The sequence below is a fragment of the Rhodnius prolixus genome, unplaced genomic scaffold, assembly GCF_049639745.1.
Source record: "Rhodnius prolixus isolate KJV_2025 unplaced genomic scaffold, Rpr scaffold_2, whole genome shotgun sequence".
Classification (NCBI taxonomy): domain Eukaryota; kingdom Metazoa; phylum Arthropoda; class Insecta; order Hemiptera; family Reduviidae; genus Rhodnius; species Rhodnius prolixus.
The window spans coordinates 9768327-9795887 of NW_027411592.1; the positions used below are offsets into that span (position 1 = coordinate 9768327).

The window sequence follows — 27561 nt, forward strand, 5'->3', positions numbered from 1 at the left end:
AGGTCTGTGCCAAGACTGATTTAGTCGAACTGGAGAGAATGTTAGTCGGAGCAAATTAGGCAGACATTTTTTAGATATGAAAGTTGAATAACCTTTTAATATGCTACAACCAACAATTATTTCTTCAACGCTCTGGCAACCCTCTAAAACGCTCCAAATGAACCTCTTTCTTCAGAAACAAACGAATGGCAAACAACAAGGGAAAGTCTAAGAATTTAAAGGGCTAGCTAGCTCAACGGGCTACTTCCAAGCCATCGTAAGAAGCCTAGATTTGTGGATTAGTTAGTGCACTGGTTGCAGTCACTGATTAGCATCCAGGCTTAATTGGCCGTGGATCGCCTATCCATTGTAACTGATGTGACAGTCCTTAGATTAGATTAGATTAGACTAGAGCGGCCTCAAGGCCTACGCCACTACGATCCCTTTGGATCTATTGTGGCTTCCCTCACTTTAAAGCTCACCCCCCAGACCTGTCCTTTTAATCAGACTCTTAATGCTGGAGAGCGACTCTTGGGTAAAGCTCACAGGCCTTAGTTTTTCCTCCCCGAATAGTAACATCCTTAGCCACACGAGCCCCTCACACTGACACAACACGTTCAGTGCCGTTACCTCCTCTTCCTGACAGAACCTACAGAGGCTACCATGTGCCAGGCCCATGCGATGCATGTGTTTTCTGAGCCTGCAATGGCCAGTCCTTGCTAGTCGTTTCTGCCTTGTAAGTTCTTTGCGGAGAGTTCCTTACCAGAGTAACACCTAAATGCATATTTCATGTTTGCTAATTATTTATGAATTTTAGTGTGTGAGTTTATTAGAACAAACACTACATTGTTTCATGGATTAATACAAATTGTTAAGAGATACATAATATATAATCTAGAATATATATGTATATATGCATTGCGGAAGTGATAGAAAAGTCCTACTCTCATCTTATGTCACTATAATGTACCTAGAAGATTTCGCAGCCAGATTTTGGGTAAAAGTTCAGTTGATATTGTCTTGGGTGCAAAAAAAAATAAAGATCCTTAAAAAACTTGCAATTCAATTAGTAAAGTAACGTTTGTATCATTGAAAGTAATTTGAAAATAAAAGTAAAAAGGAAAAGCGAAAAATAAATGTACATAAATAATGAAGTAAAAGATGAATGTGGTAGTTATTTTTTTAATAAATTAGATCCATGAGAAGTGGAACTTGTTTGTTTGTATTCATGTTTACATCTTTAAACATTGGGAAGGAGTTTATCAGATGTTTTTATCAGAGATTAGGGATCACTCATCTGTGGATTGAGTACGTTGTAGCGGGGAGTGCCGCTAAACAAAAAGGATTTTTTTTTTATAAAATGATCTTTTGGAATAAGTTTAAAAATAAATAATTGATAACTCTCTATTTTAAGAAACTTCCAAAGTTAATTTTGTTTGTATTTATATAGAACTAGAGATGTTTTTAACTATAATTCATTCATTTCCTCTTTGTTTAATACAAAACTTATGTGGCAAATGTATAATAATATCAAAGATAAAACGTTGATTTTATCCGCATTTGCACGCAAGTTTTTTTTATTTTCTGACCTATATGGTTTCGGATTATCTTCCATTATCAAAGGCCGATCCGTCAGTTTGGTGCAGAGAATTTGATTTCATCTGCGATTCTGTCATACACTTACTCTGCATCATACTTACCCAGAAAGGCCTATCATTTTTATTTTTTAAAATGAAGATAGAACTTGCAACCTGGCAGCATGAGCTTTATCATAAAATTTTGAATCTTTTAGCAGAGAAAGTGGCATTAGAATTGTAATAACATTATGTTCTTTTCCTCTAAAAGCACAAATAGTAGTTATTAAAAATGTTTACTACAGATTTTTATATAATAATGATTCCCTTATTCAACGAAAATAAAATAGAAGAATATGATGTATGGAAAAAGTTGGTAATTAATAGAGTAATAATGTAACTGAGTTAGTAATGATGATGTTGCTGGGTAAGCAATATTACTTAGAATCTGGCTGTTTCACGAGTGGATTGTTGGTACTGATGTTTGGTGTGGGAATACCAGCTTTAAAGAGCTTGTTGAGAGTGTGATGCAAGACTATGGTTGAAGGAGGTGTGTGACTTAGCCCCTACTTTACTGTTACAGTGCAGGTAGAAATCAGAGAGCTCCTACTCCACAATAACTCCCATCTCTGGATTCCATGAAATATCTTTCTGTACATTCACTCTAGTACTGCTGCCGGCATTCTTTAGTCCAATGTTGTTTATAGAGACTTTCAAAAATATTGAGTTCCAAAAAAGAGATTTATTATTTTTGCTTAACATGAAATCCCCATCAAATAATATTTAAATCAAATAATAGTACAAATAAATTATGAAAATTACTTGCACGTATGATATTTTTGTTTCTTATTAGTTTGAAAATCATATTTTAGACAGTCGAGGAAGCGATCTCACTTCTAGCGAAAAATTTCATTACTATAGACTGTGAATAACAAATGAATTTATAAAAAAAAGATAAGAATTCTGAATAGATTCCACAATTGCAGTTTAAATTAAATCAAGCAAATTGTACACTTTTCCAACGAATTTTTAGTAAAGTAAGTTTATTTTAATTACTGGCAAAATTTATTAGATTTTTTATTGACTACAAAAATGAACAAGATAAGCTTTAAAAAAAAAATTCTATAGTAGCGTGTGAACTTGGCTACATGGATTTTTTTTAACTTAACGATTTCTTTTAAAATAAACCTAATTACATCCAATCATGCAAATTCTCCTCCAATGTAAATAGAAAATAAATCAAGAAAAAAATATTTAAGAGACTTCATATTAAAAGTAGCATTTATTGTGTAGCTTGTAAAAACGTTTTGTTACAAATTAATGCACCTAAAAAATAAAAAGTAAAAATTGTTACACACTCATATGATTTTAACTGTTCTCTGACGTACTAATTACATTTTCATTAAACGCTGAATTTTTTTAAACATATTTAATTTTTACCACCAAACAGGAGCGATGTTGAAAGAACAACTTACATTGAATTAATAATTTCGAGAGGAAGCCCAACGACCTAAAAACAAAGTTTCCTGTAAAAATAATTAAAATAAAAGTTACAGATGTAATTGCAGTTTAAAGAGAATGGTTCTCAGGGAAGGAAATAATTAGTCCTGAAAAGATTTGCGTCACTAATGTAGGGTCTCTTCAGGGTTCGCAAACGAATGTAAAGTTTGAGCTTCGAGCGTTTTCTCGTTTTTGGGCTGGCGTTTCTTCCGATTTGCACATAGAGACCTTCCTTTGCAAAAAAAAAAAACTTATTCTTTTGATTCAGGGACCTTAAAATAATTTTTTTTTGGGTACAAACCTAATTTCTGAAAGATTCGGATGCTCATTTCATATGTGTAGATCTGGAGGAGAAGTGGAAGTCAGTAACATTCTTCAAATATAATTTACTATCACATATATAACCTATTCAACATTGTTAGGTATCTAAAATTTCCAATTTGAAAAACCACGTTTGTCTGGAAATTCCACTTTATACTGAATTTCCATTCAAATTCTTAACATTAAGAAAATTTAAATTCGTCAATTGCGGTTAGAGAAAATCGTGCCAGTGTATTTATGGTTTTAGGCGCGACAACATCCGAGGTTGTTGGTGGAACTCCAATCAGGAGTTCTCAAAACTCCGACTTTAGTCCAAAGCAAAAGACCAAAATAAAATGTACTCAATATTTGTTCTGATTAGTAATTAATACAAAAAAAAAAAATGTTACGCATCCTGAAAACATAAGAGCAAGGACTTTTACAAAGACAAAATGATTCTACTTTTAAGTATCGCTTTTGACTCAATATTGCTATAAACAAAAGAATAGAACTCGACTAACATCATAAGCTATTATTGTTTAAACACTGAACAATTTCTCTACTCAGAAATAACTAACTAAATGATGACTTTGCAACTTTACGTCATAGTAAAGGTGGTTTATTTATTTATTTTTTTATGATTTTTGTATTTATGTTCTAGACAGCCATCTTTGTAAACAATTTTTATTACTCTTTAAATATAAATTTTTCTCTTTGTTCAGCTGTTGTTAGTTTCTTTACTGTTTAAAATAATTGAAAAAGTCATTCTTGTTTTTTAACATTCAATACATATTTTTCTTTTTAAATTGAATACCATACTATTGTAACTTTTCTGACTGGTCCCTCTGTGCCTACATAAAAGGAGACAAGACCAACAAAGAGGTGTTTGACCTTCTGTGCCAGTCTTGTCATGAACTCTCTTTGGAATCGTACTAGATATTTATAAATAGTTCAGATAGTCCTCTGTCACTAAGAACAATGCTCTGTGCCTTTAAATAATTATTACTTTTCTTTCTTATCCCCTTTTCATTAATATATAGTTTATTTTCATTAGTACATCCGCATGGCTTCAATCAATTTGAATTCTTTAAGTCAAAGAAAGGAAAAATCGGCTTTGTGATTAAGTTATTAACCTCAAAACTTAAAAATTCTATTTTTTGTTGTTCCAATTTTATTATTGTCTCTTTAGAAATCTTTTAAACTGTACTAACGAACATTTTTAATTGATTACTTCCTTCCTGTCAGCCTCTCTTTTTGCTTAATTTCAAAACACTGTTTCCTTCCTCTATAATAGTTCGCCTCGTCCGGTGGGCAGTTCATTCGTTTACTCTCATTAAATGTTTCATTTTATTGAATGAAATTATTCTATATATTATTATTTAGTAATTACTTTTTACATCAGAATTATGTTGTGATCTCTTATTTCTATCAACTGTTCTTGTTTCAAGTTCTGTTATTTTATATAAAGTACATCTTCAACATGCACGCATTCCAGTTTCTAAAAACCATTTTTTCGAACTCAAAGAGCCGTAAAACAGAAGTTTTTTTTTTTGTGAAGACTCGTAAATCTGACATAAACACAATTCTTCGTTGAGAAATCAAAAATATTCTTTAACGTAGCAGTGTTCGAAATATGGAAGCAATTTGTCTCAATATTTCCAGTTCATCATTTCCCAAAAAATATTTCTAGCGAATGAAGAAGCTTTTTTTTTGCCACACACTGTAACAAAATTATTTCTTGGTAAGGTATTAAAAGAAAAAGTTATTCCAAGTAGTAATAAGTATGTTGGCGGTTAAAGCAAACCTCTTTGACTTTAAATCTTCACCAGTCCTTAAGTAGTATATTTTTTTTGAAATTCTTTACCTGTAGATTGTTTAAGCAACGTAAAGAATAACGATAATAACGATGCAAAGAATAACGATTTCTCCCAGTGCTTAATAAATAGGCAAATCTGCAAATTATCCTTTGTTATCATACTTTAAAGATAACAATGTTCTTTTTTTAAAATTTTATTTAGCACAATAAACACGAATTCTTAATCATAATTAAGTAACAACTTCCGCATTAAAACGCTGGCCAAGCAGAGCAAACAAATGTGGTCAGATTTTTTTTTTTATAAAGAAAACAAGCTGGCTAAGCGAACAAGATTACGGCTACGATTTGATAATAGAGAAAACGTGATTAAGTAAAAACTCTAGTTTGTCAGTAATTATCTGATAAAGATCAAAGGAAAAAACGTGTGAGAGGCCGCCAGCTTCAATAAATAGTAAGGGAAAATAAAAGAAAAACCTCAAGAAAAAGAAAATAGTCTGATATGAACATTTGCACGACGTTTGCTTATTGCTGTTCTTAACGTTTCTCCTTACTAAAAAAATGTAATAAATGTTACATCACTTCCTCTAGTAAAAATTACTATTTGGCTTTCCTACAATAAAATACTATTCTAAAGGGTAATCAAAAACCCCTTCTTAAAATTACTTTTCATAAAGGAAAAAAAAAGGGCGGAAGGTGAATATTCACATATTTAAGGATGCTGAAAAGAAGTCGTACAAGAGATATTTGCTTTCGGTCGAGATTTTCAAATTTTGAACTTTGGTTAAACTATACTGGAAATAGCAAGTGAAAATAATACATTATTATAAAATATATTATAATTTCCTCTTCGTGGGGGAATAAGGAATAACAATATATGTCCACAAAAATCCTGTTGATACAATCTGATAATTATTATCACATTTATTGAAGTAAAGAGTGACAAGAACACTTAATAGTTATAACTTTTCAACAGAAATGAATAATGATGTAATCTGAGTATTTATTAAGATGATTCATTTATTATTTATTTTATTTTTGACATTTTTTCCCCTGAATTCTATGCCGTAATTGTTTTCCTTTGGTGTTTCATTAAAACTTACATATTGTTTGCCATAAATGCAGCATGCAAGCAATTAGTTACAAGCCAGTTAGTTACACAACTCATCATGCTGTAGCGCCACTATCAAATTAAGATGTTCGTTTTCAAGTTATAACTACAATAAAATATTGTTTCTGAAAATGCTTCAATAAAAGATATTGTTTAGAGTGATGGCAATTAACTTAGAAACATGATCTCTAACCTTGCACTTCCAGTTAGAATCTAATATAACATCCTTTGAACTCTAGCGCAAAGGCAAACAGTGTTAGAAAAATTCCGCACCATTATACTGTTACTAGTGTTAAAAAATAAGGGGGTACAATAATATTTCAAAGGAAGATGATCAGCCAGGATCTATGGCGGTGGATTCCTTTGACCTCGAACACGCCATACTAGCGTGGAGAACACAGCAGGTCAACGCCACCGGTACGGACGACCTGACTTACATAATTATATTCCAGGAATTTCATGTTTTTTTTTTGATGGAGGTACCACCATTTGTGATACTGTTGAAAGTGTTTAAACACCTGCACTTCTTACTGCATGCGCTTAAATGACAACTGTAAAAAAAGTCTGTAAAGTTTGTTTTGTGGGTCTGCTTTTAAACTTTTTTATATTAAAAAAAATAAACATATGTTTGAAATGCTGGTTTCTTAAATTTTATGAGGTGTAAAACTCTCTTTTAACAGTTCTCCATAAAAATAAGAACGCCTTGAATGAGGAATGATCTAGGTCATTGATGGGGATACTTTTTTTAGAAATGCACATCAATGGTTGTCGCCCATTTCAACAATCCTGCTCCTTCTCAGGTCCATATTTTGCATAAGCAAGTTTTTAAAACATTGAAATTGAAAATATCCATGTTACAGTTAATAATGTCCGCAGGATGTTGTTTAGAATATTGCACAATATATATTTATGCCATTACTCAAGACATTAACCACAAGAGGTTGCTTTTATTTATCTAGAATTACATAATTGCCGGTGTGGTTGAAATCATTATAAATGAGAAACACAGGAAAAAAAACTAGAAAAATAAGAAAACACATAAAGCTAAATGGGAAATCTTTACTGATGAAACTAGATATTCCTTATTTTCTCTTTCACCTTGTATTTCTACGCTACGGTTATATTATACAAATAGGACGGCTAGTTTCTGATTTAGAGATTTAGAAAGAATAGAATACGCTTAAATTTATTATAAAATTTATGTATTTACCGTTAAAATTTTAACCTTTCTCATATTGTAATAATAAAAGTAAAATAAAATATTCATACACTGGGCCAAAAAAGTCTGTGAACACTAACCTAAATTTTATTACTTTTATTATTATCTTATTAGAAACTTCTTTTATTTTCAAATGAAATATACTATTCGATAGACAGAAACCAGAATTTTTCATTTTATATTCAATCTTTTATTTTTGTTCAACAGGAATATCACAATTAAATGTTTAACAAAACAACACCCCAAACGAATGCAAAAAAAGTCTGTGAACACTTTGCAGAAATAAATGATTCTTACACATTGTACGTGAATTATAAATTTTAAAAACTTGTAGGACCTCCTATGTTCCTAATCACTTCCAACAAGCGAGCTTTCATCGATCCTAATAATTTTGTGGTCGTCAATGTTGGAATTTTATCCCACTCTTCTAAAATAGCGTTTTTTAGTTGTTCACGGTTTCTTATTCCTCGTTTATTTATTTCGCGGCTGATAACATCCCACAAATGTTCTATTGGGTTAAGGTCTGGCAATTGTGGAGGGGTGTTTAGGCGCCAGAGTGTATTATTTAAAAGCCATTCCCGAGTTTTTAGTGCGGTATGTTTCGGGTCATTGTCTTGTTGGAAGACAAACGTTCCCTCCAACCCTAATTTTTTTGAATTTTCTTTTAAATTGCGTCTTAATATATCCACATACACATATTGGTCCATCATACCATTAATTAGATCTAACTTGCCCACTCCTTTAGCACTCATGCACCCCACACCAGAATGTTGCCTCCCCCATGCTTACAAGTAGGCTTCATATTTTTCATTTTCATAGCTTCATTTCTTTTTCGCCACACTTTTTGTCGTCAATCAGACCCACATACATTGAATTTCGACTCATCTGAAAAGATTACGGTTTCCCAGAAACTAGAAAGCTTAGAAACATATTCTTTCGCGAAATCCAATCGGCGGTTACTATTTATTTTATTGATTAAAGGTTTTTTCCTCGGGACTCGACCGCAATAATCGTATTCATGTAATTTATTTCTAATTGTCTGTGGTGTTACGCTTACACATAACCACTTGATAATTCTTGACTGATTTTTTGAGCGCTTGTCCTGGGTTCTTCTCGAACAGACTTCAGAATTTGCAGTTTATGAAAGGAATTAAGTTTTGGTGGCCGTCCACTGCGTGGCCTACTAATCACATTTCCGTACTTTTTAATTATATTATGCACCGTTGAAGGGTTTTTTTGAACTATCTTCCCTATTTCTCGAATACTTTTTCTTTCATTTCGCAACGTCACAATAAGTTCTCGAATTGGTCTGGGAACTTCCATATTAGTGGTTAAATATGTACTAATTAGATTATTTATTCACAAAACTGACTGTAGTGGTTTCTACAATACAATAGAGAACTTTCAAACTTTATTCAATCGTTTTTCTGTTTGTTATCTTAATGTTTTTACATATTTATACAGCTGTTCACAGACTTTTTTTGCATTCGTTTGGGGTGTTGTTTTGTTAAACATTTAATTGTGATATTCCTGCTGAACAAAAATAAAAGATTGAATATAAAATGAAAAACTCTGGTTTCTGTCTATCGAATAGTATATTTCATTTGAAAATAAAAGAAGTTTCTAATAAGATAATAATAAAAGTAATAAAATTTAGGTTAGTGTTCACAGACTTTTTTGGCCCAGTGTATATGCCGCCATATAATTCATGGTGAACCATTTTCGTTTATTGCAATACTGTTGCGGTTTTCCACATTTAGCTCTCTCACGGCTGCATTCAAAATAATTTAATTTAAATAATTGATTGGTGAATACATTCATTATACCCACCTCAAGCTATCTACATATTTTATATCTAGGTTATGCTCGTTGGCCTGTTATTATGGACTGTGCTAAAATCTTGTCTAGAATTCTACAAAAAACAAAAATTTTAAAATCAATCTCCTCTTAATAAAGATTTTGAATATATCCTTATTCTGCATTGAAACACTAAAGTTTTGATCAAAATCATTAAGTGCGACTTAAATAATATTTTCTTCCTATTTTTTTTGAAATAACCAAAATGATTGTTTTTAACTACAAGCTATTAATTATTATTGAAAACAGAAACAGCTAGCTATTTTGTGAATCTTTTATCGTGCCCGGAGTAAACAAAATACATGATAACCTTAAAATTTGATATCCTATCAACAAATAATTTTTTTGGGGGAAAAAGATAAACAAATAAATAAATAAACAAAAAAAATTAATTAATGCCTAATTCTCGCTAACATCAAAAATATCGACAGCCAATTCTAACGAACACTTATTAACTTGTAGGAAATCAAAGTGATAGGCCTAACGTTGCGCCCTGGGAAAGTAAATACAAAATCTATGGGAAAAAACGTAGAAAATCACAGAAAACTAGTCAAGTGAAAATATTTTTATTATACCCATATTTTTTGCCCCGTTGATTACTCAAAACAGTCTTTATTCTATAGTCATAAACACGGACCAATTTGTAAAAAAAACACTGTTTCATGTTCATGGTTTTTACCTGAAACTTACTTTAAACTGATGCAAAGTTTTAAAAGATTCCTGTGGTTTTACGTTTTTTTAATATTTTTATCAAAAAATACCCACATACGCACCATTACATTCTCTGATAACAATTTTCTTTATTTAAAGAAAGAACAAAACCCTGTATTTCCGAGGATAACTAATTTCCGGCAGAAAAACAAAGGGGCAGAAAATTGCCCCCTTTAATTGCCTTAAAACAAATAGAGTGCGCTTTTTTGTCGCACTTCTTTCTTTAATAGCTGCTCCCTCAGCCTGGCCAATATTACCAACAAAATTTCACGATCCAAATGAAATTCTAAAAAGGGGGCGACCTAGTAATAATCTTTTAACTGGGTACTTTAAATAATTTTCTGTACAAAATGAGGAAGTAAAAATATGTAAGGTTTTATAGTGGACGGTAATAGATTCTATTTTTTTCTATTACTTTAACACGATGTAGGTAATTGGAAACTTGGCATGTTCAAAAGCATTTCAATTGACCCACTAATCAGTACAGCTAACCTCTTATTATTCATAATCATGTATAATTACCTTTTTGAAACTTTCACTGTGTTAGGTAAAAGCTATTTTGTCGTTTTAGTGCCCTGATGTGGTGGTTGGCAAAGATTTTGTTTTGTGTTAAATATATTTCAATTGATTTTTTTAAAATTCTACTAGGCGAGAGTGTTGCGATTTTGATAGAAATTGTTTTGATGTTTCTTTGGTCTAAAGAAGTGGTTTTTAAAAAAGGGTTTTCTTGCGCACCCTGTAAAGGAACTAGAACTGTGAGCCAAATTCCCTGGGAGTTTTCATTTTGTGGTTTTTACACGACCTTTTTAGATAAACATTGTTTATGTTCAAGAATCCTTTCACCGCATAACTCGAAAGTTTGGTTTGTATTGAATCCTTTTTGGTGCTAGCGTTTTTAGTAAACATTCAAAGATTGTTGAAAGTGTATAGACTAAAACCTTCAGAACTGTAGCTGAGGGAATGTCATGTGAAAATTCACACCAGATGTTTAAGATACTCATTTGAATTTGGGATCCTCAACTGAGTGAAAATTTGAATTTGAAAATTTTAACGATAAAATTAATTATCAACCCTTATACAATTGCCTACCGGACAGTTTTAATTAAATCATTGAGTTACTTTTATAATAATATTAAAAGTTTTAGAAGTTTTGCTATGTAATGAAAATTCGAATTTTAGAATTGCTAGATTTTTTGTTTTTATAGAGTTCAAGCTTATTTTCGTGTTTCTTACTAGCGAACTGGGTGATGCAACTCATCGTAAAACCATGACGCATTAATAATGTAAAGAGTAATAAAATAGTTTTGTTCTATAATGTATAAATGACATGTGCTTGTGCTATCGATGTTGATTTCAAGTGTGACATTTCATTATGAAAGAAAACTCAGTTAGAGGTTATTTCTTATAACTGTTGATATTACAATTATAGAATGTCATTTAAATTTTCGCTTAATAATACTAAATATTTTTATGACATGCTTGATAAAATTGATGTACATTATAACTGAGTTAAATTAGAGGCACATGTTTTGAGATACATCGATACCCTAAGAACGTAGTACATAGATTTTATTTGTCATGTCACCCTAATTAAGCACCTTGAAGCCAGTGTTGATTACATAGTCGCATTAACGACCCTCTTTCTACTTCTGTCAACATTGCCAATTTCAAGGCTTCTTTGTCAGTATTAACATTGATCCTTACTATCTCGATGATAGTTTGGAAGGAATCGAATTACTTAGAAGATATCTATGAAGGGCATATCGTTTTACTTATGAACCATACGCGATTTGTGAACTGTCGTCTAGAGTAAGTTCGTGGATGTACACAATTTTTTCACCATTATATCTTTCCCAGAAATACAGTAGCACCTGAAGAATTTGTTTGGCAATCACTTGCTCTCTCTGTAAATGATGGTTATGTGCGTTTGAGAAATCGTCACCCAAAATATCTGGCATTAATATCTACAAGACCTTTCTCCTGTCTTAGCTTACTTGAATTTATAATGAATATTTTGATATTTCACTTAATTGCTAGTAGTTGGCTTCAGTATTGCAATATTATGTTCACAACAATAAATTGAGACTATAGACTGAAGAATGACTCCTTTTTATTTAGAACCCTCATTAAAATCAATGTTCTTTTTTTAAAAAAAGTTAATAAAGTTAAGTGATAGGTTTGATGAACGTGATGTGTAAGTTTAAATGAAACTTGTCTAGAAAATTCTACAATAAATATCTATTCGGTTCAACAAAACTTTACTATAATTTTACATATTGCTCGAAAGCTATTTGAATATATGTTGAGTTCATATTTATTACTTCTCTTTAAAAAAAAAAAAAATGTCCCATTTTCACCCTCCATATATGCATATAAATACATATGCACAAAATAAACAAACCAGAACAGGGTTTAGGACGTGTATTGAGCTTAAATGGAAACTCTGTACGTAGAAGGAAAGAGAAAAGAGGAAAAATCACGAACAAGTTTCCTTTTTTATTTCAGATATTTGATGAGTATCAGACACGTAAACGCATTGCAGTAATGTTGTTTATCTACTGCCAGCAATTTGTACAGAACATGTAAACTTTACCTTCTTGGTTTGGCAAAGTTTGGTTTAGATTAAAAATAAAAACTAAAAAAAATCTGACGTCATTCTCTATTCTAATTAACATTAATTATTAATTAGTTTATTAATTTACATACAAAGAATCGGTAGCAATTGTCTTCCATCTATTTAAAAATACATACTACTTATATTATAATTCTTTCTTTTTACCTTAACTATTACACCATACTAAATGGTGGTTTAGTAATTATTTATTATTCCTCTAATTTATATTTGAAGAATGTATTTTTGACAGATATTTTAGAAAAAATCTGTTGTAAACTCACACAAATTTCTAATACTTCAATGTTCAGCATCCTAAACTCCCAAGCTTCAAATTTATATTTTTATTCAAAATGCAAAATGTCAAAATATATGTACTTAATTCTCATTAACGTTATTCAGTTTGTTAAACCATAAATTTTATAGAAATGGGGTCACGAGATCTCCGAAGCTGCTATACTAAGGTTCTCTTAAAGTGCTATAAGTTTCTTTATTTATAAGAATTAAAAATACATAATCTGCAATGTCCATGAAGCGAACAGAAAATAAACTTCATTCACTGCAATTTTATAAGCAAAAGGCTCAAGATCAAATTTACAAGAAAACTTTCTATGAAAGGTAAGGTTTAGATGTACTCGTAATTTGCTCCCCTGAGGAAATTGGTCATTACTTTGGCTTACATATCAAGTAACAACTGCGTCAACAATTTGCTTTCAAAAGAAACTACTTAGTAAGTAGAAAAGAAACTAATTTCTTAATATTTTTTATAAAATGGGGACTTTATATCTTGAGTTGTAGAGAAAGAAGGTGATAAAGAATAAAGGTGATGTTCAATCTATGTGGGATTTACAGTAAGTAGCCAATCATTGCCGTAGCTTGCTGACCTCGAACAGTAAGTGAAGTAATGCAATATGAAGGCATCATCAGCACACAGATTGCATTACAAGGAGTAGGAGACAAATAGAGAAATCCTTTTTATATTTGTTTTCTCTTACTGATCGAACAAGGAAGTATTGCAGTCAAGTCAAATTGGGATTATTGGTGCTTTTTTAAAAAAAAAAACATGGCCAAAAATAAACGTACATACCTCAGAACTTTTGTATTCCATTTATTACTGTCATCGGTTCTGAGCTTTTGCTGTGACCAACATCCATAATCAAGAAATGCACTTTACTATTAGGATTTTTCAGGGTTTTCGAGAGACTCCGCTTTGAAAGTTGATTCCTTCGCTAAATTTTTATAATAAGAGTCCATTATTTAAACAATTGCAGAAAAAAAAATACCTTCTTGATTCTACTCATTAAGAAACTTAATGAATTAAACAAATGGTTTTTTGTAAAACAAAGAAGAAAGAATCTATTAAACTATTGGTTATATTCTTTTATTTTATTTTTTTGCTTGGCTTTGTTCGTGTCCTTGGCGCTAACGCGTGTCTAGAACGTGGTAATTTTCATCCTCAATCACTATATACTAAATGATGTAAACTATATCAACTAAAGCTAGTTGTTTAAACTTTAGTTGTACAATTTTTTATTTTCTGTGTAACTTTTGTCACCAATGTTAAAAAATAATACAGGGTAGCCGAGTGGTTAGAAGCTATTCACAAAACTAAGATGCATCGAGGTAGGTACTAGGGTTCGATTTCCTGTCTTGTCTTGGATTTTATTTAATGTGATATTATGAGCAATTAAATGTTCATGACATCTAATCGGTACTAGGTAATAAGGATATGGTCAAATCAATCAAGAGTAAGTGTGAATCTTACTTTACCATATGGATTTTTAGTGTTTAAATTTGTTAAAAGTTTTAACTTTTGGGTGTCAGGGCAGTGCTTTACCTAAACAAAAATAGATCGGCAGCTACATTTTCCTTTTGTGAAGTAATATGCACCTGTTATTGGTAAGAAATAGTACTTTCTCCGGGCTCAAGTTTTTCTTTTTATTCCTTTAACTTTCGTTGTAGCCCGAAGAGGTAGTAACTTCTAGTATTTAGAGTTGTTTCTAACCTTGACGCTTGCTACCTAAATTTGGGCAGATACAGGACATGGTTGGACTTCTAGCTTGGTTGCATTATGAAATTTTTGACTCCCTCAGGCGAAAGAGATCAAAATTCAAAAACTACTTTTGGATAAGTCCGGGGCTTTTATAAAACTAGTAGGCTTTACCCAGTAGACATTCAGGGGTATAGTTCAATAGGCCTCTTTGTTGTCAGCGACTTGAGGAACAGAACTCGCCACAAATTTTAATCTAATGTGCATCGAACGAAAATAATGGTTGATAACATTATTGGGCATAAAATTCAAAAGATCGTTATTTTTAGTAGATTGGGGATGTAGAACTTACCATTCCTTCCATCTTGTTATGGGCATAGGCATGCTGCTTTTCTCATCGCCGTTCTCTCTGCGAACTACATATGTAGAAATGTCACGCAGTCTATTTAAAACAGAATTATCGCCCTTTCCATCTGTTTTACTTACTGATTTCGGACATATACAAATCATCGGAAGCGAGCAAAGTACCAAAAATGAACACCAAAAGTAAGCCTTGTACGACTTTGGTTTGGGTTATTGCGTTGACACACGCATAGAACTTAAGATTTGACGTATCGCAACACTCCCCTCTTTACTTATACAAATTCTGTCCTACAGGACATCCTTGGAAGTTTTCATTTTGCACTCTAGCTGCCCATTAAAAAAAAAGAAAAAAGAATGAATTCAAAGAAATATAAATAACTCAGCCAGTTCATAAAATCTCTTACTTTTCAGGCACATAAAGATTCTCTCTAAATCTTTTTTTCTACTTTATTATTTTACCCCTTCTCAATTTTTTAAGTGTTTTGTTATTCTTGGATAGGAATCAGAAATAATTTCATTGTAAACTTGCCGCACAAACTCCTCTTTTACTTGCATTTTGTGGTTATTTCGGATGAACACTAGAAATTTTTTCAGCGGAGTAAATATTTGTTTTATAATTTTATATGTTGCCCGCTGCTTTAGAAAACATTACTAGATAGCCAACAGTTTCTGGTTTCTATCTCACTATTTTGTAAACAGTATTCACTAAGTATAAAAATAAGGTTATGTTTTGCTTCTTGGTAGGCGGATAGTCTTGTTTTTTATGTACTAGGTATGTACAGGTTAAATCTATTTGCAAAACATCTTGTGTATGTATTTTTATGACTGACTGGACAGATTGACCTTTCTTCCTTGTTCTGCTTTATGTTGGCAAAGCACTTCTTCCTTATAAATCAGATTTATTTATTAGTTTAACACTTTTTTTTCTCTTTTTCCTTGTTTTATGTCAAATAAACATTTATACAACACACGAATACAGCATCTTATAAAGATGTTTGCCCCCTTTTTTTTAGCACATTTAAAAAAAAAAACGAAAACTCAATGAGAAATATGTAGATATTTGTTAGTAGTAAAGTTATTAGAATAGATGTACTTACAAGTCGTAAGTTGCTGCCCTCTATGAAAAAGTTAAGGCGCGCAAATGACTTTCTTTGTCTTAGAATATTAAGATGCGAAGCGTGTCTTTCAATATTATTATGTACAAGTTGCCTACAAATTGTGAAAGTAGAAAAGAAACTAAGTTGACGGACTCACTGGAAGACTGTTGCTCCAGAGGTTGAAAACCCCTTTTACTATTTTACCTTTTATTACATAATTCCATGGAGGTCAATTTAATGTGCTAGATATTCTTGAATAAATCTACTACATACTTACTACTTTGGTAATGTGATTTTCGTGTAGAACAGCTGTCCCAAGGTCCATAGCTGTAGTGCTAGCTATTTGTGTCACAAAAAAACATTATTCCTTGACCTAAGCTCCTAATTGCATACAAATGATAGTTGTTATTTTGGGTAATCCTATGTAAAAAAACAAAACAAAACTATTGTAATATATTTTATCTTAATCCCAGTAAGAGAAGGTGCAGATTGCGATCGTTTTGATTACGATCGAGCGGATTTTCGATTATGGGTCTTTACCGGAAACAAACGTTTTGACGTTTAAACATTAGCATAATACAAAAATGGGAAATTGTGGAAAATCAAAATTCGATTGGGGGAGGATGATTTTCTCAAAAACTGATATAACGATTTTCTTTTAACTTCATATAGATGTATTACACACTTCGAGAACTATAACTATTGTTTGAAACATGCCCCAGAAAAAAATCGTCAAGGCAGAACTAGGGGGATGAAGTGGAGATAAGATTGCCTGAGTGACATTTAAATGTAATGTGTTGTCTAATTACTAGCATAATATGAATAGAAATTAAACATGCAAATCGATATTGTAAAAAAACTTATTTATCAGAAGAGCAATGCATTGCTGTACATATTTCTAGAATCGGCCACCCTACCTGTAGAATGTGCTTTCTAAAATGGAAGTATACTAAATTACAAAAAAAAGTTGAACAGCTGACAGTAGAGAATGTCAGTCGGCACTGGTTTAGCCAGTTCTGTTTGCTGTGCAACTTTTACCATTGTCAATCCGGTCTCTCGAAGAGAATTTCATTCTGTTTTTAAACTGCGCATGTTCAATGGTATCTTTATAATGTACGAGCGAAAGTGGGTTGGAATTTTTAATTTTTAATTACGCTATGAGTAAAAAACAAAGTAGAATATACGAAAAAAATATTTTTTGAAATTATTTTCTTTCGCTCAAGTCATTTTCTTCAAAAGAACTGAAAAATCAATTCAGTAAGGTGCCATTTACAGATGATAGGCTTGTCTAAAGCTTACTACCGGGTATATCCCATGGTGACATCGATTCGAGTATCAGATATGAACTTTCTGCGATTTTCGATTTATGGGTTTGCTGACCACCACGGATTCGAACTGGGGATCTCCCACTTACAAAGCCACACTCTTGACCACTAGACCAACACCCGCCCCCTAACAAAATCTTAGTCGCTCATAGCTCTAGTTCGCTGGAAAAGCACAACACTTAGTTTTGTATGACACAGGGCCAAGAAGATATGACTAAATTGGCAGGCTTCAAGACTTGTTCAGAGGGAAATCTTTGGGTTTGTGTACTGCTATATTTAGATGATTAAACATATGGAAAAACGTAAAATAAAAGCTAGTGTGACGATTTATTCTGAAACCATTGACAAAAGTAGGGCTGAAAGAACGACTCATGCAGCTGCAAGCTCACAATGAACACCTGCAAGTAGCGGCGTGTTCAGTAATACACATGGGCTTACCTCCCTTTCGAGACTGTTGTCACCTGTAAGTAAATATTTAATGCACACAGCTATTATTGTAAGGGTTTTATTGAATAATGCAGTTGGCACACCTGGTTCTCCACTAGTTAGGTGTTGCTTTTTAAATTTATCTTTTTGTTTTCTTGAATAAAATTTGAGTCTTCTCCTGGAAATGAATTGTTGTTGCTAGAATGTTCTGGTAACAACCCATACGAAGCTCGATTTATTATTCTCAACGATCTCACGGAATGAACAAACCCACAGGAAAGTGAAAGGGCTCGCAATTATGGACTGCTTAGCCATAACAACCCATACGTTTCCAGCTGAACACCACTGACTCGGACAGAAAACAGGCCGATGGCGACTAAAATGCCACAGTACGTACAAAAAAACAGTTGTCACTTATAAATTGCACTACTTTTTCTCTACTGTATTTTGTAAGGCAGGAACAAATTACCGAGAGTAAAATGTTTATATTTCTTTCTAAAATTCGTTCATTTTAATTTCAAATCTGACGCCAATAGTTACTCGTTTTTTGCCTTGGACAGTTAGTATTTTAGGTTTCATTTTGAAGCAGTTTAATTGAAGTATTCAAAGCTTAGTATGTATTGATTTTTAATAAAGTTTATATAAATTATTGGAATATTTAACAATAAAACACAATAAACGCACTAATTACACATCTCTAGAGACTGACATCAGGTTTCATGAGGTAATTCTAGATCCGGTATACCTGATACTTTGTACTTCAGTATTGCAGTTTTAGCTGTAATTGCACTTAAAAAAAGAAAAACAAGTCTTAATCCAGCAATTAAACCACAATTCCATCTACGAAGAACTAAATCAAAAAACCTGCTTTCTTGTACTTAATAATAATTCGCCCAAACGAGAGAGATTTTCATTTTGTTAGTTAGGTTACAAATGATTTTTAAAGGATTAAGAGTAAATATGTGAATAAAATAGCGACATACCACTTTCAAACGAGTTATCTTAAATGTTTATGTTTATTGCCATTAGGCATTTCCTTTGTTTGTTGTACTTCCTGTGTTAATTTAAATTTAAACAACTTTCTCCTTGCCGGTTTATTTTTTTACTCTCTCTTGAGATTGTCTGAAGATTAACCAACCAACAATTTAAATTTTCGAAATCAACTGTTCATTGGTAAAATCTTACTGATTTTATATTTAAAACCTCTGTAATGTTAGATAAAGAATTTTGAATAAAATTCACCAATTAGAAATTTTAAACGGCTCTTCTCCAGTAACTTTGAGATCACGCTATTTATTAACAGCGACTTTCTACGAGTGGCTGGCGTTTTGGGGCCTGAATTTCTTGCTTGCTCGGTGCAGTAAAATCACACTGCTAGATTGGATTCTGAGTCAAGGAAGCGTCGGAAGCAGCCAACGATTTGTTTTACTTCTTTTTAATCTTAGTATTGCAGTAGCCTGTCCCTTCTTATGGTTCCCAAAATTCTGTCACATTGAATTCGTACTGACGTGGGCCTTTAGTTGCTTCCAGTAGACGTAAGGCTTGTATTATATTACCGATATATGTAATAGAGAAATGTGGGCTAGTATTTCAATCGAATTAGATTTTATTCCAGCAGTATATGACGTAGAAAGAAAGAAAAAAGTTAATAACTACTTAGTATCAAAGAAAAAAAATGCGAGTAAGTGCACTTTTCATGCAACTGTAGAATTGTCAACGTCAGCAATATCTTTTTTAATACACTTCTGCTGCACAAAATTATCTATTCTCTTATAATGAAGAAAAATTAAGTTAAAAAATAAACATTTTATATCTATTAAACAAAAAAAAAATAAACAAAGTAAAGATAATATGTTACATTATTTAGTAAGTCTTTTATATTAAATGAAACATTGAAACAGAAATAATTAATTATTATGTTTACACATCGCAATTATTTAGCATGTTGAATGGAATATCTTTCAATGATCTTAACGCTTCAACTGTTTGACAGTAATAATGAACGATACAAAACAAAAACATTTAAATTATTTAAATAGGTAATTAAACACACATAAAATTAATTATACATGCTATAATATATTATTAATTACATTTAATCTGTATTTACTGGAAGGCTGTGAACATGTGTTAAAAATTCCCATATGCTGCGAATATTCGTATTTTTTTGCGCCTTCTGTCTTCAACTCCACACACATCCGCTCAAAACCATTCCTTAACAAAAAAAAAAAAGAAAAACCTTTAAACACGTATTTCTGGTGAAACCTCGGAAAAATAACTTGAGTGGAAAATTGACCGTATCAAAAGAAAACGTATTAGAATATTCTATAAAGGTTATAGTGTTTATTACCTACTCTTGTACAACTAAATAATTTATGGGAATTCTGTTAAAAATGAACCATGAAATGTTGATTCAAAAAATATATCACAGACACAAATGTAAACCACAAAGGAAAACTATCTTCCAAGTTTTAAGAAGTTAAGAAAAAGTTCATTTTAATTTTCCTTTACCTCCTTTAAGAGGAACTATTGCAATCGTGTCAAATTTTTTGAAATTACGTTACAAATTGGGACAAACATGTTTTGAAGCCCTCCTGAACACGAAAAAAAATGATTATATTGTTTGTTCGTATGCTTGTGCGAAATTCAAAAACTAAATGTGGAAAAATCAAACTTCATATTACCTTTTAACACTACTGTTGCTTCTAATATAAAAAATTTAACTAGGTTTGTTTTACTTTGTCTTGATACGCAAAAGTAAGCAAATTATCGATATTGAGTCTTCTCTCAAATATAGACTTTGAGGTCTAAAAAAAGAAGTTCTTTTCTTTCTCTTTTGTGAATTCGCAAGTAAGTGAGAGAGAAAGTGCTAGCGTGTGTTTTGAAGTGTATGGTCAGCATAACTGAAACTTCTTACCAAAATTGCAAAAGTTATTCTTTTCGTAAGGTTATTCATTTATTCTATCATTCTCCTATTGAAAATAATTGTACATTGCTAATTAAAGTTCTCCGCATCTCGGAAGGAGCATCAGTTTGTTAATTTTCTCGTGATAAAATAATTAAATATGTTATGTAGAATAATATTTTAATGAGTTGGTATAATGAGTTTTTTTCGGTCCACCAACCACATGTATGTTTGTCACATGTTCTCCATTATTCATTTCCGGAGCGTATGAACGAAACGTTTTATTTACTGATATAAGATATTAATCTATTTTTATCTCATCAATCGATTGTTAATAAATCTCATTTTAACCATTAATTCGATGTTCAAAATTTGATTTTATGTTGCCCTTTTCTAGATTAAACTGAATAAAAGACAAAAGGCTCTGCAAAACCTGTAATTTTTAGTAAATATATTTATTATAATTATCTAAAAACGCAACGCACATATCCAACATTAATAATTAAACATTAAAATTAACGATATTATCAAGCACTGCGGATCTAACCACATTTTCAACAAAACAAAGTTAATGTTATGGATACCACATATGTTGCAAAGTTGGAAATTCTATCCCTAAGACAAGTTAAAATGGCTTAATGCCGCTACATCTGTACTGAAATATGAATCTATCTGTGGCCCTTTACCTATAAGTAATTCTCTAACCTAAAATTTGGACGTAACTTTGGAAAAGATTAGATTCCGAGAGATTGGCTAATCAGCCTATGTAACCGAGACCTAAAAGATCTGAAGAGGCCCTCTCAACTACTAGTTTGGAGCACCTTTCCTGTTTGATCAGACTTAAGAGGATGGAAGAGCGACTCCACTGATGGCCGAACTTTTAGTTATACACGTACTTCACACTGTCCGGAAATAATTAATGCGTGTAGAACCATTTCTTCTTATCCCTAGGCAGGCTAACCCTTGTCAGGCATTTGTTCATTCAGACTACAGTAGCCTGACAATAGGTCTACGATAGTCCAGAATGCCTGTTGAGCAACTCCACCGTGTGCTTGTTTGCAAGCTGTCTAAGTGTGCCTCTTTTTGTAGTATAATTTTCTAAAAAGCGGCAAAGTTGGTGAAAATCAGTCAACGGGGCTTAGTCCATATAGAATGTTTATTATAAACTTTCATCGTTTTCCACTAAGGGGGGGAAAAAATGCCAAGTAGTTTCTGGTTCAAAAAGTTGGAATGTTATGCTTGGAAAGCTGCTTTTCTTCAAGGATTCTGTTGCTTTCAACTTAACCTTAAAAACTCCTGTCAGCTCTCTACATGAAAACTGTGTAGTCTTAAAGATATTTTCTTACAACTCGTTAGAAAGTAAACAAAAGGTGCCCATATAATCAAATATTAATCTGGTAAATGCACTGTTTTCTGCTCCACTTCAATGTGATATTCAGAAACCAATTGTTGAGGTCTAAATAAGAATGATTCACAGCCGATTGAGTTGAGTATCTAAGACACGAGGTCTGTAATGGCAACATTACTGCTATGTGCTGCCTTCCGTCAGTACAAGACAATCAAAGCGTGAGCAGACTTCTTTTTGCTTTTTGTCATGGATCTTTTGCTATGCTGATGGGATTACGATGCTCTAATTTATCTAACTAATAAATGCAAGGACTTCAGGAAATTCAGGTATTGAAGTGCGACCGCCCTGAATGGATTTTTCACTATTTGAACTTTAACAAAAATTGAATTTGAGGGAGTTTCTCAATCAGAAAACTGTAATATTGAGAGAGCTACCACAATATCCACCACAATCACCTGTCGAAACAATTTGGCCGTTTCCTCCACTTATATATGCTCAAGTAACGTTAACAGTATTGCTACGATTCCAAAGTTAGGCATAATTAGTTAACCGAAAAGGAAGTCTTTCAGTGTAGAATTTTGAGTGTTCGTAATATCCCCGAAAATGAATTTCACTGATTTTCTTTCATCTTAGACAGATTGCCTATCCTATTTAAAAATTTGAGAGGTGTTCCTAATTGTTGGGAGCTCAATGACCTGCTCTGTCTCCTAACAAATCTATATTTATTTGAGGAAAATCAATTTATGATTTGGAAAACCCAGACACTAAACCTGCATAAATATTTAAAAGCAGTGTTCTGCAAGGTTATTTATTGGGATTTTTGCCCTGAATTATACTACCAATATAACAATGGCTTAAAGTAGTGAGTCGTTTTACAACAATAGCGTTATTACCTGTTGATCTTGTACACCGTACAAGGTGAAAATTATTGTGTCCGCTGTCCTTCTAGCCTTTAAAGGTCATTTTCTACACTTCTATAGATTCTTTGCTTTTTCAGAGTTCAGTTCACTTTTAAATTTACGGAAATTTCTTTCATTAAAACTTGACAGTTTTTTATTTAAATTAAAATGTATTTCTCTAAGTTCAATGCACTTTTATACCAATAAACATATTCAATACTTTAATTGATATCCTGGAAGGTGAGCGGAATGCTCAGCTACCGCTGCATTTCACTTCTTCGTACACTTCAGAACTATTTTCCTGCCAGTCAGAAATTTCTCTAGATTTAAGAATAGGTAGAAGTCAAACGGTATCAAGTTTGGTGAAGAAGGTGTATGTATGTTCCAAAAATTCTTAATTGAATAAAATCTCTTAAGGCAGATGCACTTGGGGTTAAAAGAAATTTTAGATTCAAGTTCTAATATTGGTCTCTTCGAAGAAGAGAATGCTTTTCTATTGTAGATTATGTTCATTTTTTGTTTGACATTGATTGAAATTAAAATTAAAAAGTATAATCTGATTCTAAAACACTATCAGTAATCTTTTTACAGACAGAACTATAATGTTGTAAGGACGATCTATTAGAATATGATAATGTGTTAGTTTAAAGAAACGAGAAAATCTAAATCATTTATTAGAATTATATTGGTGATATGAGAGCCGAATCATCGGACTATTGTGATCAAGAATGATGTGGTTTTTTGTGCACACCTGAAAAGGTTTCAGCGAACTTCCAGAACTTATAATTACTCATCGAATTTTCTTTAAATCTAGAACAGAGTAATGTTTTTAACGCTCCAATAATAATTAATTATGTAGTCTTTTCACAGAACTGAAGAGGTACATTAAGATAAGAGGTAAAGATACAGATTGCCCTGCAAGACCTACAAGTTAAAAAGTAAATATGTATCTCAACGCAGTTATCTCTTTCAATTAAAGTAAATCAACCACTGCCGAAGGAATTATTTTTTAAAAAACGCACCATGTGCGTAGAAACGATAAGAAGGTACTTGGACTGTGTTTGATAGGTAATAAAATACTAAGATGCTACTAGCAGAAGTGGAGCCATTCTCCTATCAACAGTTTTTGAATTTTTGATGATGCAATTTTCTAGATCCTACTTCTCAAGATTGTGTACGAATCAAATTTTGAATGTTACTGAAAATAATACAAATAATTCCTTTCTTTATCTCTACATTTTGGGTCATGCAATGAGACTTCTTTTTGGACATATCCTGAATTTGATCAAGACATCTAAGGCTGGTTTCAACAGAGCTTCTAACTTTTTTGTGATTGTACGGAGTGTATACGTGAGATAGAAGTTCTAGCAAAATGCAGATTTTTTAAATTTTTAGTTGGTTGATTCAACAAATCCCTTAGTACGTTCAAAGTTGTCAACCAGATACGTTCAATCTTAAGCAGCCATAAAATTTGTCTGTCAATTCCACATTTAAGAGTATCTTCTATTAGTATTTAGGTACAAATGTAGGAGTTATTATCAGTTCTTGAACCAATGAACTTGAGGAATTCTGTATGTTAAAATAGTTCAACAAAATCGAAAAGAAATATTTTCTTTTTCGTTTAGCAAATCAACCGAGAATTCAGCAACAAATTTGTTTTCACAATTATACTGAAAATTGTTTAGTCGGCTTAAAATGAAACCATGTTTATTTTAAAACATGTCGCATGTTTTAAAAATATTTTTCTTAACTTAATACGTCAAGTTATTTTGTAAAGAATTCTCCCATTTCATCAAAATTAACTAGAAATGATTACTATGAGGGCATGTAACAAAGGGCCCAAGTTAATAGTGGTAATTCATAGTAAGTTATTATTTCCTAGCTTAGGTCCAATATGTCAGAAGGCGGTCCTTCTACTAATAGAGTGCATGTTGCATGTGAGAAACATGCACACATAAGTGTGTCTCGCCAGTCACCACAAGTTTCATTCCTTTTGTTTTGTCCCCCAGGCTGCGTCTCTTGGTCTTTAAATAGCGTATGTTGGATCTGTTTGCAAAGAATTCTTTATTTTCAATTTGTACTGCACTTTTTTTTTTGCAATATTATTATGATTGCTTCCAAGCTAATTTTTTCCTGGACTAAAATAGTCCAAAGTTCTTCCAATGGTTTATTGTTTCACGATACACAAATAAAATTAAAAAAAATTAATTATTACATTTTCTTCAAATTAAAATTTTACCCTGTAAGATTTTATTAAAATATTACTTATATGAATCTCTAATGCAGATTTATAACATCTTAGTTGAAGAGAATCAATATCCACTTTGTTACTTATTCTGTGCTAACTTCATTTATTCAAGATGATCTTGGCTTAACGAGCTCGGTTAAGGTATTAAAATTTGTATGCACCGTTTGAATAAAAATAATTGAATTTAAAACTTGAAATAATAAAAATATAAAAAAGATTTGTTCGTAGCTAGAGCACGTGGCAGGTTTTAGCGTATCCTCCCTCCAAAAAAAAAACCTCTACCTGGCGATACAATGTATGGTTTCAGAGTGGTGAGAATAGGGTGCCAAGGCAGATGTGTTTCCTGGCTTGTCTTCAAAGGGCTTCTTCAAAACCGGTCCTTTAACAACCATAACTGAACATCTGCTTTAAAAGTATTTTTAATTTCTATAAATTTCCCATGTGCATCCTTGCGATTTATATACATCGTAGTCTCATCTATTTATGGAAAAATCTTGAGCAAATTAAATTGCAAAAATAATTTTATTTTTTTTGAAAATTTTTGATTATATTCTTTTTCAAGGAGAGTTGCAAATAGTTACGTTAAGTGCACCCCTTACTTTAGACAAAAACAAAATTTCTGCAAATGTTTAGACTTTGGTAGAGACATATCAACTCAAAACCTGCTACGTGAGCTTCCTCAAACTTCAAGGTCGTTACAAGAAACTTAACAATTACAAAAGAATTTTTCAATTTTTTGTTTTTTGTATCATCATTGCCAGTTAAAACAATACACGTTAGAATTTAAAAAAAAAAACTATTTTTAGTTCTAATCAATAAACACATATCATTGTTAACATTGTTTAATGAGAAATTAGGTTTATTACATCGCTCACAATAGTTTATTGTTTATTGATAATAAAGAAACTTTCCTTTATCAGCTTTCGGTTCACTTTTAAAGTTGAAAAGAAATTGCACCATCATAAATTGATAACTTTCTTTCATAATAAGTTATAATATTTGCTCAGAATTAGTTAATATATATTATAAATAAAACCATAAAATATAACTTAAAAAGGAAGTTAATAACTTTGTAAATAGTAAGCTAGATTTCAGTTTAATTTGCACATACTAGTTCTGGAGTTTACGGGATAGGCCGCCGCAGCACAGTTATTGCTCACTTCATAATTGTATCGAATGTGAGGGAATTATATACTTTTTATAGGAAAAGAAGAAAAATTGTTAAAAGTTAGGTACAAGCTTAGCTAGAAATGATTAGGATTTTAATTAATAATATTAATTTTTAGATTTTAAACTCCATTTTGCTAGAATTATTCATTTAAAGCAAATTCCCATATTCTACTAATTATATAAATAAAATTATTTTGTAATGTTTCAGATGGAGGATTGCTTGGCTTTGTCATTGCACTAGTAGAAGGGAGATGGACGCATCCAGAAGGAACATGTCGTTTTACCAGAGTGCACAAGATGTTAGGTGCAGACTGCTCCAACATCTATTTGGTCAATATTCCCAAGTTAACTAGGGATGTTGAGGTAAAATGTTTTTCTTTTGCTTTTTGTTTCTCCAATATGTATTCACTTACTATTTTCTTTACTGTAAGTCTCTTCTAACTTCAAACTTTTAATAAGTGTTAGCTCGCTTTGCTATAACAAAGGTTATTTGGCTTCACTATAATAGTATAAGAACTTCAACGTGATCCGAGATTTTCCAATACCCTTGTTGAAATCGGTTTTCATGAAGGGAATTTCAAACAGACGCGACAAGCCTTTTAACTGAATAAGAGCCACAGTTACCAACAATTCTTTGAAAACACATTTCAACGTCAAAGAAATTTTTGGAAAACTGAAAAGGAAAACTTCAGGAAATTTCTAGTCCACACCATTTCTTCCAAATTGGTATTTCAGTTGCTCCATATACTTCACACAAAAATATAAAAGGTTTAGGTTCATACTCGCATTTACAATGGAATGGCATTAAAGAGATAAAGCTCAATTACCTTTTCCCAACTGAACTGATAGAAAATGAAAATCTACCTTGCAATTAAAGTTTAAACTAAATCGTAATATCGTTTCCAGAATATCGCCAAGCCTATTCAGCTAAACAGCAATGCAGATATTGATCAATACCCTTATTACATCGCCCTTATTGGTACCTTAACAAAATAATTGTTAACTATTAGTGATTTTCTGTTGTCGGCTTTCTTTAGTAACAATCAAACTAATTCTTGAATCCGGACTTCCTTATATCTAGATTGCGCAAATCTTTATGAACTTCATACATTTTT

The 27561-nt window shown here is 31.9% G+C and overlaps 1 protein-coding gene and 1 long non-coding RNA gene across 4 annotated transcripts in view; one reads left to right on the forward strand and one right to left on the reverse strand.

Annotated features, from left to right (window-relative positions):
* Positions 1 to 16379, reverse strand: part of LOC141450395 (uncharacterized) — a 32580-nt gene extending 16201 nt beyond the window's left edge. For 2 of the 3 annotated variants that reach the window (XR_012456093.1, XR_012456094.1), the window contains exons 1-3: positions 15433 to 15809; positions 15018 to 15355; positions 13763 to 13904 (exon numbers count right to left, since the gene is read on the reverse strand). This is a non-coding gene — a long non-coding RNA (uncharacterized lncRNA). Of the gene's footprint in view, positions 1 to 2163; positions 3064 to 13762; positions 13905 to 15017; positions 15356 to 15432 lie in introns of those variants that run through there. The other variant, XR_012456092.1, reaches the window with a different exon arrangement.
* Positions 1 to 27561, forward strand: part of LOC141450385 (mimecan-like) — a 49911-nt gene that overhangs the window by 16516 nt on the left and 5834 nt on the right. The window contains exon 2 of the mRNA XM_074120770.1: positions 26655 to 26809. Coding sequence (XP_073976871.1) covers positions 26655 to 26809 — 155 coding nt within the window. The remainder of the gene's footprint in view (positions 1 to 26654; positions 26810 to 27561) is intronic.